Source organism: Typopeltis vanoorti, chromosome 2 (assembly GCF_054136105.1).
Source record: "Typopeltis vanoorti isolate ZY-2024b chromosome 2, IOZ_Tvanoo_1.0, whole genome shotgun sequence".
Classification (NCBI taxonomy): domain Eukaryota; kingdom Metazoa; phylum Arthropoda; class Arachnida; order Uropygi; family Thelyphonidae; genus Typopeltis; species Typopeltis vanoorti.
The window spans coordinates 73,009,758-73,026,656 of record NC_143550.1 but is presented as its reverse complement, the minus strand read 5'-3'; the positions used below and the strand labels follow the sequence as shown (position 1 = coordinate 73,026,656).

General features: G+C 35.3%; 1 protein-coding gene across 1 annotated transcript in view; it reads right to left on the bottom strand.

Annotated features, from left to right (window-relative positions):
* Nucleotides 1–5,241: 5,241 nt before the first annotated feature.
* LOC150109172 (major facilitator superfamily domain-containing protein 6-A-like) overlaps nt 5,242–16,899 on the bottom strand; it is a 52,808-nt gene continuing 41,150 nt past the window's right edge. The window contains exons 3-5 of the mRNA XM_090401795.1: nt 13,200–14,648; nt 6,143–6,307; nt 5,242–5,417 (exon numbers count right to left, since the gene is read on the bottom strand). Of these exons, the coding sequence (XP_090257921.1) occupies nt 5,242–5,417; nt 6,143–6,307; nt 13,200–14,648 (1,790 nt within the window). The remainder of the gene's footprint in view (nt 5,418–6,142; nt 6,308–13,199; nt 14,649–16,899) is intronic.

Below are 16,899 nucleotides of genomic sequence, written 5' to 3'. Positions count from 1 at the left end.
CTTCGATGGCCTATTTTATAGAGCATTAAGCCAACAGGCTGTGGTTTTGAATCCCACTGTGATTAGGTACGGATGTTTATGAATTTTTTAGTTGGTCAATGAATTTCGCCACTACCTCGTGATACCACCATCCTGTTAAGTGGAAGACTGAAACTGGTTGAAAAAGTAAAAGGTAACATGTTTGGGTTTTAGAGCAGAAAAACCGAATTATCTAACCTTAGAGAATTCGGTTTCTACTCACGATTCTTAAATGAAATAGATCTAAATATCTAGGCTACAACGTTTTGTAGGTAGGATTCACATAAAAATATGTTATCGCATACGTGGATAATTGACTTTATCTATTATGTATTCACGTTACTTATAGCGCGTTACCGTAGATTCGCGTTACATATGTGGATGATATTCGATATCACTTGTGTGATATCTTTTTCTGATACTGTTCAAAGGACTCTATGTAGAGATTGGTCAGTTGCGGTGAGATGGCTGAATTAGTAGCTGGGAATTCCTGTTCGTATATACGCGTCTAAATATTTTAAAAAATATCTAGTTAGTAGTGGAATAATTCTCGCTATCAATAGTAACGAGAGCAAAAACATATCCGTTTTTGCTCCCTACACTCTTATGAGCTATTAGTTATTGGAGTTATGTTCAAACGGCTGAGACTTATGAGCTAGTGTTTTATGTTTGTTAAATGCTTGCGTCTCTTCTAGAAAGTTTGTTGCTGATGAAACACCTGTGTTTCCAGGAGGACAAAGCGTTCTACCTCAGTAGAAAACTTACTTTCAATTGAAAGTAAGTTTTCTACGGAGTAGTTCTTATGTAGGTGTTTAACGGGATTCGAACCCAGGTCTTTCCAACCAGAGGACATTAACAATACTGAAGGAATTAGGGATTCTTCTCATATGTGGGACGAGACTCTCATTGTATTCTTATAGATGTGAAGTTAACAGCCTCTGAAATGAGATCTTCGGTTGTTTTCAATGAAATTTCTGAAATTATACAAGACGAATCTTTTCCAATATGTCTTCTGACAATTTGTACAAGTATCCAGCTAGACTGTACGTTGTCGAAGTCCCTACATCCATAATAAGCTATCCAAAACAAACCGAATAATCTCGATAAAAACTTAGTAGGTGATCAAATAAAAGTAAAAATTGGTTATATTCTAAAATTCTAAAATATGATTTAATATGGGAGTGACTTAAAGCACATAAATATATAAAACTTATATATGTTTATAACTATAACTTCTCAAGGCTTTCCTAAATGACAAAGAGAGGTTTATTTCTCACAAAAGACGTCATAAGTTCATAGATACTTTGCCGCATGCATTAAATGCAGTGATATGCGGCAAAGGTGGGCTCACATCTTATTAAAAAGTAATATTTTATCTCTTTCTACATCTCTTGAGTGTTGTAGTGAAGTTGGCAGCATAATGTGCATTGTATACAGAAAGATATCGGGAGAGCACCTGAGGACAGAATCGCATCATCACCTCTCACAAAAGGGAAATCTCATGTTGATATCAAGAGACACACTCGGCATATGTTATCTAATGTGACGAAGAGAAAAGAATGCATGAACTGCATACATTAAAGCCACTTTAATCAGAAACGGTTATGACGCTGCAGCACTTAAATGGAATGTCACGCAGGAAACAAAACATCAACAAAACACCAATCAGCATCAAGTTCCGAAAGCCAAGTATGCTCCGATCTTTCCCATACACAAAACAAGTGAACCGCATTTTACAGAATAATGAAATTAAAGTGGCCATTTTAATGCCAGTAGAATATTTATTCCATTCTTATATTCTGAAGCTTGTACCTGTAAAGACTCTATGAATCTTAAATTTATTGCTTTCGCGAACTTCTGCTGCATGGAATACGTATTGAGATTGGAAGAAATTTGTATACAGATGAGCATCTTAGCAACGTTTAAAAATATCATAAAATCAGAATTAGCAGTGTAAGGAATGAAAAACTCATTAATTGTCTGAGAAGAGACAGAAATGCTGGACATTGTTGTGCAGCACCTACGTGAGGGCTTTCAAAGTAAGGAAAGACAGGAATAATGTGCATTCCAACACAGTTATAAAATATGATACTCAAATTTTATAAGGTCTTTTGAAACAATACGAAAATCCCGTGTTTCCAGTTAGCCAAAAAAGAATGCTTGATTCCCTAACAGATTTATATTTTTATGCTTATTTAGTTTCACGTACCAGGATCATCTGAGTTGGTCATATATCGAAGTCTGAACTATATGGGGTAAATGAAGAAGCATTTGCCATCCATATTCTTCCACATTATCAGATACTTTACTTGAAAAATGTGGCTCCCGCTGTAGTGAAAGTTAAAAGGTGATATACAACAAAGGCAGATTTTTCCACCATTTTGAAGTATTATTTCGCGGACCAATGAGATCGGCCCGCAAATATATACAGGGTGTTCGGGATAAATTTGACAGTTTCGTAAGGAAAAAGAAAATCTTCTTTGTATCTATTAAATTTAATGAATTGACAAAAAAACATTACAGGCAGAGTTAATTACAATACTATCAACAAGATTTACTCAAAATAACCACCATTAGCATCGATCACAGCTTCAAATCTGCTTCGGAACCTCGAACAAGCTGATGCTATAGTCTCCCTGGGAAGGGCCGCAAAAACTGTTTTAATTTTATCCATTAACTGGGCTTTTGTATTACTGGAAGTGCGATTGGTGTCTTTTTCAACTGCGCCCCATACAAAATAATCCATGGGGTTAAGGTCTGGGGAGTTTGGAGGCCAAACATTTGGACTGGTGAAGTCGTAGAAATTTTCAGACAACCATTTTTGACTTTTCCCAGAGGTGTGGCAAGGGGCCGAATCCTGCTGCCATACATACGGCCTACCATTGGCTACCCTTGTTATCCAGGGCTTGACTACAGTTAGCAACTCCACGAACAAAGCCCGAATTCCAATGCCAGGGTTCTTCAACACCTGTTCCTGCAGATTTGCGAGGAATTCTGCTGTACGAACGCAATCAGATCGTCTGCTAGGGATCTTTCTTCTTGCTACATCCTCGTAGTCACCATTGCAAGTCTCTAGTTCATGCCTGATTGTTTTTACTGTATTCAGGGAGCATTGGGCAGCAGTCGTAATATCCTTATTTTGATGGCGGGCACGAATCATCATGATACAAGTTATTCTCTTCCATGATTCAGGTGGGTTCCAGCTATCCATCCTTTCTGACATCTTGTATATGAATGAAGAAGGGTCCAAACTTTTAAATGAAGAGAAGTGTGTGTTAATACATGTAACTTACGGAAAAATATAATTAATTATAAATATGTCAAATTTATCCCGAACACCCTGTATATATAATATATATATATATATCATCACCAATAGTTCTAACAAGTATTTAAGCGTCTACAACTTTCAAGTAATCTATACGAACTATACTACCTTCCAAGTCCTTTACCAATTATTCGTGTATTTCGTTACCATAATTCGAGGATAAGATGTTAACCCCATACCTCTATTTTTTTTTTCTATGTAAATATTGCGTGTGTGTGTTCTCCTTTGTTGGGGGGGGGGTCTGTTTACGAAAGGAAACTCTACCACCAGCGAATGAAACCGGCTACATCACCTTCAGGTGAAAAGCCTTGTAAAAAGTTCATTGTTAGTGTGCATATAAATTGGTTTTTTACTTGCTGCACTTTTTGGATTGAGTGAGCAGCGTTGAACTAGGGAGAAGTGAGCGGGTACAATGTCAGAGTAAAATATCTTCCAAATACACAGTAACAAAAGTTTTTTTTTTTCTAATTACATTAAGCATTAATGTTTCTTTTATTAATATATTGCTTTGAAAGGGAAGACTTAAATTTAAGACAATCCTTATGAACTGAAGGTTATGTCAAATATTCTAGAAAAGGATTTTAAAACCAATCTCATGCTGCACCCCTCCGTATTTGAACACTGCGGGAAACAAGCAGTGGCGTTCACCAAAAATAAAAATAAAATAAAATAAAATAAATAAAAGTTTAGTTTTATTTATTTTTGAATTTTATTTTAATTTTGCGAAATTAAAAAAAAAACAGTATCCTAGAGGGGTGGAGAAACCCTCCGCCTGCTTAATGAGACCGTATTACGAATTCGTTTTCAAGTGGAGAATGAACACTAAGATTTTTCCCGGCCTGGGAAAAATATCGCAAGGGACACATAATTAACATTTCGTGTGAAAATACCGAGTTACGGTGATGGAATGAGTTATTATTTATTTATTTTTGCTATTTATTCTTATCTTAGGGTATATCGTTGCATAAGGCAACGATGACTTCTGCAATTAATGAAATTGTACCTGAGTTATTTAAGTCTATACAATCATGGTTTCTATATGCTTGGTTGCTTATATTCAAAGAGCATTTTTTTTTTTAATGTAGAACAGACATGCCAAGTTCGAAAATACATATTCAGGTTTTACTTTTATTAATTTGGAACCACTTATCAGAAGAAAGGCAGTCAATAAGCGAAGCGTCACCCGCTGGTAATAGGTTACGCTTTGTATTCCAAATAACAGTCGTCCATTTACTCTTATAACGGCCCGGCGTGCCGTACGGAGAAGAAACATGCGTGGGACTGAAGCGTGGAACTCCATACCGACATTTTATTACGAAGTTGCTTGATTCATACTTACGTTTATCGTCTTAACAGAACCAAAATTTTGCGCAAATCCATAAAGTTTTCATTGCATAATGAAATACGTGACGCAGCATAAACAGGCATCGCCTTCTACTAGCACGACGAAGATTGCAATGACCCTGAAATCTTTAGTACCGTTGTTTCGTCACATAGCGAAAGCGTGAGCGGAACGCTCGTTAACATGTTGAAAAATGAAACAAGGAAAAGAATGCTTTTTTTCCCCGTTACTCTAACGGTATTAGGTATATTTCACACACCAGCAAAGCAATTCGATATCCCGAGTCATAAAAAAAAAAAAGAAAAGAAAAAAGTGAGCTGAACTGTTTCGTAAATTGGTTAATCACACGTTTCGCATTTCGCAGTTTTATAAAAAATAAGCAAATTATTTTTTATACTACGTGCTAATTTGCATATACTTATTTGCTTTATTCTGCAACTCAGAATTTTTTGGATAGTATTATCCATTTATTTTATTTTATTTTAAAATTATCATTAGCTGTCAGGAAGAAACAATATGAAACAGGAATCGCTATTTTAATACACGCATAAATTCAGAGATGAGTGAATTCGTTTACTAAAATGATTTGAACGCCACCTATGTCTAGATTTGATGAAGCATCTGTTGATTTTATTGCATCTTCTTTCATAACGCTGGTCTTTGATTTATTTTCCTTTTCTTGTATCCGTTTGGGCTTAGTGTTGTAAGATTCTTCTACGTTTCCTTGTTCTTAAAAAGAAAAAAAAAACATTTCATGACATGAACAATAAAAACGTTTCAAAATTAAGAATGATTTGATTGTTTATTGAATTTATTTAATTGTTTATTGTTGATCATGGAGTTTAATATATCACGTATTTTCATCTTTCCAATCCTTATATTTTGTAAACCAATTATTTATAATTCAAATTTCCTCTTTTTTACCCCCTTACTTTTATTTGTTTCTTATTTACTTGTTTCATATATGGTTTCTTTGTACAGCACAAAATTTATTGAGTTGAAAATTTCACAGGTTATGAAATCAAATAGTAATAATTCAGAATACTTATTTATCACTTTTCACTTGTAATTGATCAGGGTTAACGAAAACTGGAATGCGCATGCGTCCTATTACCGTCCAATAGGCTTAAGTTGCATTCTTATACATTCATCGGAAATGATAACAATTAATGTTCAGAATTGTAATGTTTAATTAATATTTGATATCAAATCAATTTATTTAAATAAACACGGTAAAATGAATTAGAATTTTAAATTTATTTTAAAATACTTAAATTTTATTTAGACAATAATTGTCAGTAATTAAATGGACCGATTAACGATATCATGATTAATGATATTAGGCGAGGGTTGTTACTCGTGTGTTTCTAGTCTCCTGGAATGTTTAGTACAAAAGGAAAAACTATTTATGTGTAAATCGCCATTGAACTCTTTAAAAACGTCGTTGGACTTACCTTTAATATCCGGTTCTTTCTTCCTGCAAGATGATAGCAGATAATAATAGAAGATAGTGTAAAAGATGCCTGAAACACCAGCTGCTGCTCCAAGACACCGAAATGCAGTTCGTGCACCAAACTTGCTCATCAAATTACCACCGATAAGACTTCCTGAACCTCGACCTATAAATAGAGTTATACCGAGATATCATTGTTTCACTTTATCATAACTACAGACAAAAATTCAGCTGTCTAAAAATATCAGACATATTCATATATTCTGGATGGTTGCTGTGATGCCTTTAAATGCATATCATCACATAAAAAATAATTGCGATGAGATATTAATAAAAAGAATTGTGATGTGTAATGGAATTTGTTTTTGCATATATAAATATTGACTGATATGTAAAATTCTTAGAACCGGCAGATTGTTTTATTCATTGCCACCCTTACCAATAACGTGTCGGATAAAATTTTAACTCATCAGGCGGTACAGTTAGTCGGTTATTTTTTAAATAGAATTAAAATGGCTTTATCCGAGTGTGCATTTCTTTAATTATTATAGTATGCCCAGTGGTGAGCTATGGAAATTTTAACAAAGGGCTCGCATCGTCGAGCTAAAAAAAAAAAAAAAAAAAAAAAAAAAAAAAAAAAAAAGGCCTAACTTAGCCCTTATAATACTTATATTGCGACTTTGTAGAACTTCTGACAGATATGATAATTCCTGTAGGATATCAATCATTAATGCTAGATCTTTTAAAAATTCCAATTTGAGAAGTCGGTTTAAAAAGCCCTTATATTTATCGTTCGATTCAAAATGCTTACATAAAGCTGTGTAATTTCTCCACAAAGCAAGAGCCGTTCGTAAACTGTAAGCTGCCCATCGTGGTCCAAACACACGGCCGATCTTTAAAATTTCGATACCAAGGTCATTTGCAATCGTATTTAATTTTCGTTGATTTTTTGGTGATTGATGATAAAAATCATATAATTTATCCATAAATATTTCAAAATGATTTATTTCTTTAATGTTTTTTTCGAATCGTCTAATGCTAAGTGTAAACGATGAGTGCAATGCCAAATCACAACGTTGGGGAATTTTTGTAAAGTTTGATTGCAACACCTAATTTGTTTCCTAACATTACACTAGCTCCATCAGAACAAAATGCAATGAAATGATTTTGTTATATAGTTATCAGAAAATCCATATGAATTTAAAGTAGCATGTATACACTGCACGGTGGTATTTTCTAGTTCTACATGATTATTGAACAAGAAGAACAAGGGGCTCGCAAATTTGAGAAAAATTTAACAAAGGGCTCGCGCGAGCCCCTTATAGCTCACCACTGAGTATGCCCACACTTTGTGGAGCCTCTCTTGGATTTCTGCCAAGAATAGTCGATTCATGCTGAAGGGGAGAAAGAAATGAAAGATGTACGAATTGGTTGCCAACATGCGAAATCACGTGCTTTTCCGACCTGTAATAATAAACAAACTCATCCCAGAAGACGGATTGATTGCCCTATTATCGGAATGGATTCTCCTTTTTTTCACATTCGCAGAAGTGTCGAAGGGTCTCGAATATGTGGGCGTACTATAACAAAAGGGTACATTAGTATAGTCTCTTCCATATTTCCATATTTCCATAGTGTATATTAGAGGATATCTTTTGGTATGAAATACTCATCTCATACGCAGAACTGCAATACATAAGCTGATGATGAAGAAATTAAAGCATAAATTGTTGCTATGAAGTCAGAATGAGGAATGCAATAATTGGCAGACGTTTCACTTTGTATCTCACCTCAAAGATTAAAATTCTAAAGAGTTAAGCAAAACAGATGTTTCTCCAAATATGTTCTGCGTCGGGTGAATTTATGGGTCCAATTTTCCAAGGGCCTTGTTTATTTGAAATGTCATTTGGGGACGGAACGTTCATAGGTAGCAAAGAAGCTACCGAACACTAAATTAGCCTGGAGTGTCTGTTATGGCTATTATATTGTTATCAATTAAAAGAAACTGTCAACATCTTAGAATAAAGCAAATATGCGAGTATGAATTTTGTACAGGTTGTAATTACAATTTGGTCACTGTCCTGATAAGGGGGAAACGTTGAGGTAACAACTTTTATGACAAAACAAAGAAGAGCAGTTTAACATTCAGACACATCACTAACCAGCGATAATGGTCCATGAAAGTGTGGTGTTTCCAAATGTGTCGTGTCGTTTTTTTTAATATTCAGTACAATAGAACGGGGATGGGGATTTCTGCAGTGTTTTTACACTTAAGGCAAAAACAAAATAAAGCATTTCCATCTGCGCTATTTCGCCTGGTGGTCGAAATTCTTCCGTTAGCATCATGAGTTTCACATTAATGTTATATTTTGTTCAAGAAAAATGTAGAGTATTTTCGATGAAGTTCACATGCACAAGAAATTTTCATTTATGACGATGCCTCCCCAGAGAACAGCTGAAAGTAATTTCCATTCTTGTGCATGGGTCGTGTAACTTCCCACAAATTCTGACAGGGGATATTTACATTAGCTTCTTTTGCATAATGACTGCCGATCCCCTTTGTGAAAGTAGCTTTGGGAACAAGATTACAGATGTGACTGGGTTACGACAAAGAAGGTATTTGAATGTAAGGTGGACACAAGAGATAAACTCTTGTTTCACTTCAAAGAATTTTTGAATGATTACGCATAACACATTCAAATCAACACAGCTCGGTGTATCCCAATGTTCAATTTTTAATAGTTAAACTTTTAAATAGTTAAACTTTTAATAATCGAACAGACTCTAAGTGTATTTAAGCTAATTGGGCATTTCATGAGTTCAAAAACTGAAACTATACAATGTAATATATTTTCCCAATAAAACATTCTTTTGTTCAAGTAAATTAATATATATTTTTGATATCCCTAGCCACTGAGAATCAGATCCTAATATGGATCCGATATGATATGAACCTTCCTATTCAGGAATGCTCTTCTAATAGCAGGTCGCCTGAATAAATGATAGCAATTATATGATCTTGATGTACTGCTTTAAAGTTTTTGGATACCTGTAATTTGGATATCAATAATTTATGCTTAATTAATGTTTGGCTCCAAATATATGAAAACAGGAAGTTGAATCGATGGGCTATAACAGTAGCGAGCAGTAATCGTAAGCGATCAAAAATGAATGATCCTTTTATAAGAGATTTTCTTTCTTTCTGTCTTAGCATCAAAACAACATAATGACGTCTCTCCATCTGAGAGACGTCATTGACCTATTGAAGACTCGAAAAAAAAAGTTGATTTTCGGATGAATTTCGTTTCTAGCTGTGGTGTGTGGAGGATTAGGCAAACACATAGACATAGGAATCATCTCCATATCGTAAAATAGGCTAGAGGCATAGGGAATAAGGCAGATGGCATGTTTTCCTGGGAACAGAGTGGAGCCCTGGTATCAAGTTTTTCCAAGAGATTCTCTGTAAAAACAGACCATCCACCATACTGTGAATGTTACAAAGTATCTATATTTATATATTGTGGTAGATCAGGTGTACTTCTTCATGATGAATCTTAGATGGCATTAGTGTGCTCCAGCAGATAATGCGCAGCGACACATTTTCGGTATTATTCGAGAGTGTTTCGTCAAACACAGCGACTTCAAGTATTACTATGACCGCCGAATTTGGAGAATTTAAACCTCATAAAACATCTCAGGATTACGTGGATCTAGAAATCCCCACCCCGAACACTGGGATACGAAGAAGAATCAATCCTGATGACACGAATAGTAGTGGAATCACTAGTGACCAATTAGGGGCAGGAGGAAATGGTGGGGGAAGTGACAGCGGAAACGTCACTGCCATCTGTTCCCCCAGAGAAATTCCAAACATTCCATACTCATGAAGTCACTGTTCGGACACTATGAACCAAATAGGGGTAGGGTAAATGTTGGGAGTATGACAGAAACCGTGCCATCATTGGTCAGACAGTATGAAGCAGATCAAGATAAGACAAGGATTCGTGCGTGATTGGTCGGACACTTTAAACTAAATAAGGATAGGGTAAATGGGGGGAAATTGACTTATTGCTATCGGTGTGTGTGTTGTTATCAGCTGTAGTTAGGCCTTGTAAATAAGTGATGTCCTTTGTTAGGTGTGAATAAGTGACGTCATTGAGTGGAAAAGGAAGTTATAGTAGTGGGGAGGTGTGACATCCTGTGTTTCGTGGGTGGCAAATTTGTGTGAGTGTCTTGCTTTTGTTTGTTTTCAGTGGTGGCTTATGGGTGATGATTTTAGTATGGAATTGTGGGTGATGGTTTTAGTATGGAATTGTGGGTGATGGTTTTAGTATGGAATTGTGGGTGATGGTTAGAGATAAGGATTCATGATGTCATGAGTATGGAATCCTTGTAATTTCTCTGGGGACACATGTGTCAGTGACATCACATTGTGTCTTTTGGTTCGCATATGGTATTCTGGGTAATGATTAGAGATTGGAATTCTGGGAGGATGGTCAAGTGTTGGGGTCATTGGTTCGAGTGTGAAACTATGGGAAAATATTTGTCAATGGATTGCAGTAGACATTTTCTAAAATAATTAACTACTGGGTATTTAATTATTCGGTTTATAAGATATGAGTCATGATTAAAGATAACACTATAGTGTAAATTTCTAAATGTTTGGAACTTTGTAACAGAAAATTAACATTAAGTATACTACCAGAGCTAATATTCAGTGAAATAATAATAATAATAAATAACTATTTATTTGTGCTGGCAAAAGAAATAACGTAAGAAGTATGAAGCAAACAGAAAATGATAAATCTACAATGGGAAGAAAAATACGAAGTTTCAGATATCACGGGTGTTATTGATGCTCAATTTCTTTTCGATGAATGCTCAAGTTTATTTCCTAAAGAAATTTGTATTTCTGATGGATTTATTGTAAGATATACATTGACAACACCACCATGTAGTTGAAAAGAATTACCTGAAAAAGATAAAAAGCAGAATTAATGATTAACTAAATATAATCATCAGCTGAAATGGGACAATGATTCACTATCTCTGGACAAAGTAAGAGATTGGAGAATATAATCAACATGCAAATATCAAATATTGCTCGCCAAAGGAAGAGAAAAATCAAAAACATTAACGCGTTAATAAGCAGACCTGTTCTTAATTTAAATGATATTGGTTGCCCAAAACGTGAAAACATACCGTGTACTTATACATGTTATTGGAAACATAAATAAAGATTTTGTGCTTATATCAATACTCAAAAATATATGTATTGGGTTTAAAAAAATGAAAATATAAGCCTTACGTTTACTACAGTAACAAATTTCCACGATCACAATGAAAAACAGTAACAATTTCCCCTGATCGCAATGAACAAACTTTTGCAGATGAGTGTCACAATGTAGAAAAATCACCTAAATGTCACTTCCGCAAGCGTGGGAAAACATCCCTTTGAACAAAAGCGTAAATGTTACAATAAGAAGAGTACCAAACAAAATTAGAGTGCATTTTTCACTTTATTTAATTTCTGTATGTTAGATTCAGAAAATACAATAAAATAAAATGTCGTTGATGTGTTATTCAAATTTAAGTAAGACCACATCTATTTTTTGAAGTCACAGTGAATTCAAACACGATTTATTTATTTTGCTCAGTTATTCTGTTTAGAATTTTAATTAGAAAAGTAATGAACTTTAAGATCTTAAAATTTTAGACAAATCAAAATATATGGATGTTTGAGGGGTGATGGGGACATTAAGTTTGAGTGTGTTTGAGGAGTGATGGGGACATTAAGTTATCTTTAATCATGACTCATATCTTCTCTTTTGATCTTTATGCGGCGGCCGTCTGTGGTGGTAATGACATGCACACTAAATGAGATTATAACCAGTTCTTGTTTTCGAGTAGATGGACGATTTGTTTACACTAGAATAGGATTTACTTTACCGGACACAAAACCCCACAACACAATACGATAGTTGCACTGGATAAACAATTGCAGTTAAGTAAAAAGACACTCGATTCAATTGTTTTTCCTTATAGTACTGTTTAATCTGACATCGCCTCTCATCTTCCACTGTAATAAGAATAGTTCGCATCATGCCCCCTAGAAAAGGGGGCATGATGCGAATCTTCTACCAGAAAAGCAGCAAAAGGATCTTAAATTAGTGGATAACAACGGGTCCTGAATACTTGAATAATAACAGCATATCGTATAATCTTTCATATACGTCTGGAATTGATCACGTAAATAAGCATATATTCATTTCATCGCAAAAAAGGAGACAAATATTAAACATGATCGTTCTGAACTCAACTTAGTTTTCTTGAAAATAATGGAGTTCGTCAAAAATCAAAATTAGTAGCCATTACTAAATTGAATTTAATCGATTGGCAGAATAGCTAGTTATATTTAATAGAGGACCGAGGTTCTCTATCGAAATATTTCAAGAGGTCATTCAAGAGGTAGATCATTCAAGAGGTAGATCACATGGGATAATACCAGGATAACATACCATCATGTCCTTCCCCTTCCCAAAAAATTTCTATTTTCACCCACCCCACCCAAAGTATTCTCTGCCCACTTTTAATAATATAAAAAACCCGGGTTTTTCAAAAAGTTCACATACCCCCCCCCCTTGCTTCACCTATAATTCTTCCACATGTCTCTATCCCCACATTTTCCAATCCAATCCAACCCACCCACCCCTCCTTTCAACCATACTTCCTTCCTTTTAACAGCAGATGAATGTATATCGCCACATACTGGGATGTCCCTGAATAAGAAGACAGTCAGCAACATCCTACAAAAGTATGTCCGAATTATCTTCCTACGTATTCTTCATATATCTGTCTATATAAAACATCAATAATGTCCTAAAATTTGAGTAAAAAGCCAATGACATTATAAAAGGGAGACACTCCAAAAAAAAAAAAATATATATATATAGGCTAAACAGCCATAAAAATAATATTTTCTTAAAGGAGTAACATGAGAATTGTCATAATAATACTCTTTTAGAGGATTTTAAAAAAATATAAAAGGCATTTCTTACCTATACCGAAGTGTAGTCCTCCAATGCAGCCTTGAACGGTAGCAAGCAGTCCTTCTGGTGACAAGTTTGCACTATACGTGACAACATTAGCCCACAACATGTTCAGAGTGAACGGTTTTATGGATTCGTACACCAGCACCCACCAAGGGTTATAAAGGTATGAGTAACCAACACAACGTACCGCATAAACTAGAAATGCAAGCACAACAACGTTAGCTCTTCCAACTTTTTGTATGAACCAATCGGACACTAGAAAAGTAATAAAACCAACAAACCCGGACACTGTACTTGCAAGTCCAATCAGTATTTTGGGACTATTTAAATCAACCAAAAACCAGCTGAGAAAACTTTCGACGAATCCCCATAAAGTTCCTAGGCAGAAAAGGGCGAATACCAATAACGCAACCTCGGGATTTTTTACGAGCTGAAGGGCCTGGGTAGACATGTTCTTCGATGGAGCAGCGACTTCGAGCTTCAGAATCACCACCATAATGGCTGTGATAGCAATGAGGACGTCGTACATGAAAAAGGCTGGCATATAATCCGTATAACCTTTCTTCTCACTAATCACGTCGATGAGATAACCGGACAGCGGAGCGAATATGAGTGCCGCTAGAGATGACCACATCCTTTCTCTTCCGAAGTTGCTGTTGTACTTCTTAGTCATTAGAAGAGTAGTAACATCCTGGAAACGGAAACAGATGGTGTTGAAGGTCATGTGACACAGCACCAGAACGAAAGATAATGCAATTGTTGGGAACTTGTCTCTCCAATTAACACTGCATTCTTGGGTGAAAGGAGAAATGAAGGGTCCTTGGGAGATAGACTGACGAATCAAACACAGAAGGGAGCAAGTGTGGTTCAGCATTGGCAACGCACAATGAGTAGAAGAAACCGCTGTGTTATTCCAATGAAGGAGTTTTGTAGTGTATTGGCAAGGGGAAGACGAATGGATTATGTTATCCAAACGCACACTGACATTGTGTTGCCCCGCAACAGATGCGTTGAGATCAACCATACCACATACATTGCGATGACCAACGCAAAATTCAGTTTGTTCACTTTCATTCCAAAGTTCTTCACATTTAACTTCACACCACACTAAACTAAAGTCAAAAGTTGAGTTAAGTCTTTGTAAACATGACGTCGACAGCACAGTAACACTGGGGGTTTTGTAAGGCGTACACAAAAGGGTGGAGAGTGGGGATTCGCATACAGGAACAGGCACAGGAGGTATAAAGAGAATTCCGGTAGCGAAGATGATGCACGTGATGAGTACTAAGAGTAAAGCCGGTTTGTATCTTCCCACCTTGTCTGCAATGATCCCGGCTAGAGGAGGTGCCAGAAGTTGAGGGATGGGAAGGAATGTGAATATAGCTGATGTTTCAGCTATCGTTAGTCCTAAGTTTTTCAAGTGAATGACAATGTATGGCATGAGGGTTGCGTGACCTGAAACAAAAAGAACATTTAAGAAAAATTCGAACTTGATGTCTTCAGGAATAAATTTAAAGTGATTGATTTATGTAGTTACTTATAGCGCTTACGTAAGACAGAACAAAATGAGTTGATTTCATTAATGTTATATTAGATGTAATTAACTAGCAATGTTGCTGATTTGAATATGTAAATGAGATTATGTATCTATCAATGTGCCGAAAAAAAGAAACTATTCTTGTCTGTTATTACTTGAATACATTTCTCACAGCATAATGTCACTTTTATCTCCTTTCCTTTTGAAAATAAAATAAAAAAAGAACTATTATTATTTGTAGTTTTCACTCTTCTTTTCCAGCATGAAAATAATTCCAGGACGGTAAAATTTGTCTTACACTCGTCGAGAGTTCAAGGAGATTGTAACATTATTATGCATTATTATTCGACACCTCCAGGGAGTCCAAAGACTAATCGAGGAGGGCACCTGCTCTACAACTCTGTCTCCACCACTCAATCCACCAACTGACCTCAACTATACCAATGCCATCTACCGCCGCCCACACCACCAGGTTTTCCACAGACAATCACAAACATCCATGCCCACGGCGGGATTCGAACCCACGGCCTTTGGGCTGGAGAGTGGATACGCAAACCACTTGACCTGGCTGGCCGACTGGTTAATTTTTATTGTTAATATCTTCACTTTTCAAACAGTAAATTGAGTAGCTTACGTCGAGGTCTTGATCGTTCATATCCATAAATGTTTCCCGTCATGTAAACAAGGACTTATTCCTTTAAACGTTCTTATTTATTAATTTTCTTATCTTATAACTACTTTGTTTCTACCTGCCTTTTGTCTCAATGAGCTCGACTAGCGAAGGAATCAGAAATCTTACGGATGGAAATCATGGCCATATAAATCTGTTCTTTCTTTCTTTTTTTTTTTTAAACTGAATTATTTCCTGGAACATTTACAAACACCTATGGAGATATTAACTCAATAATAGAAATGAAATGAAAGAATACTGACTAAAGATCTAATGGGATTACCTTCAGTATGTACAATTATTAGCAGCAATAAAAAACAGATTTTCTTTTCATATATGTTATTTAAATAAAGTTTTCTTTCATGAAGTCATGAAAGTAGGTATACTTTTTAAGCTGACTAATTCAAAATGGCTGAATATGTAATAAAAGTTTAATAAATAACAGAATGCACATTTGAAATTCTTGGAGCTCACCTGCGAACCAACAGAAAGCAACGATCTTCAGGGGAAGCAAAGATCTATTAATCTTTAGCCTTTCGCATCTACAGTTGTTCTTCTTTTCTTGGTTTTTCTAGAAATATACATCAACAATCAAAGGAGTAAAATTATAGGGAATAAGAAGTTGTTCGTACTTAATGAAAGAAATCGATATAAAAGAGAAATCATCTTCTTGCAATACATCGTAACATGACAAAAGCTCCTTGTCTTTTGTTTTCTGAATTCTGAATAGCAATGTGCATCATCATTTTGTATGACATCTTCAACACGTTTTTCTTTTGCCTCCAATTCGATACAGAGCTCCAGAAGGAGCGACACTGTACATATTCATTTGAAGTGGAAACTAGGAGCAATCTATTACCAGTTATCTCATGACAGAAGATATTAAATATAAATACACTTTATGCTAATGTAGAATATAAAATAGCTCTTAATACCCTGTCTAAGCAGTAAATCAATCGATAAAAACACGGCGTTTTTTTGTGCTTTTTAGAGGATACAAAAACTTGATAAAACATTCAAGAAATGGTAAAGCAATTTGTATCTATTTGATTCATAAAACCCTTTTTATATGAATTAAATAAAGAATTCAATAAATAAAAAAAAATAAACTTATGCTATTAAAACCTTATTAAGCACGTTAATAAAGTCTTATTAAAATTTTATTAAAACTTTGTAAAAACAAACCTTAGGTTATATGAGGCGATCTTCCAACAACTTGGAATGCTTCAGAAACTGCAACAACTTGTTTCGATAGCGCAAATCTATTAACATTATGCAAGAAGTAGGAAAGATAGACAATGGAAACACTCCGAGTGAGCCGTGAATCAAGATGAGTTATGCAAAGTGGTAAAGGAAGCGGACTGCGAACCAGCATGACCTCCTACTACTAGTACTACCTTAGGTCTGAATTATAGTTACTTGCAATGAAAGATCTGAGGTTCATTTGGGAAATATTTGTAAAAAAAAGTCGTATTTCTTTATATCCTTTAGGTACAGTT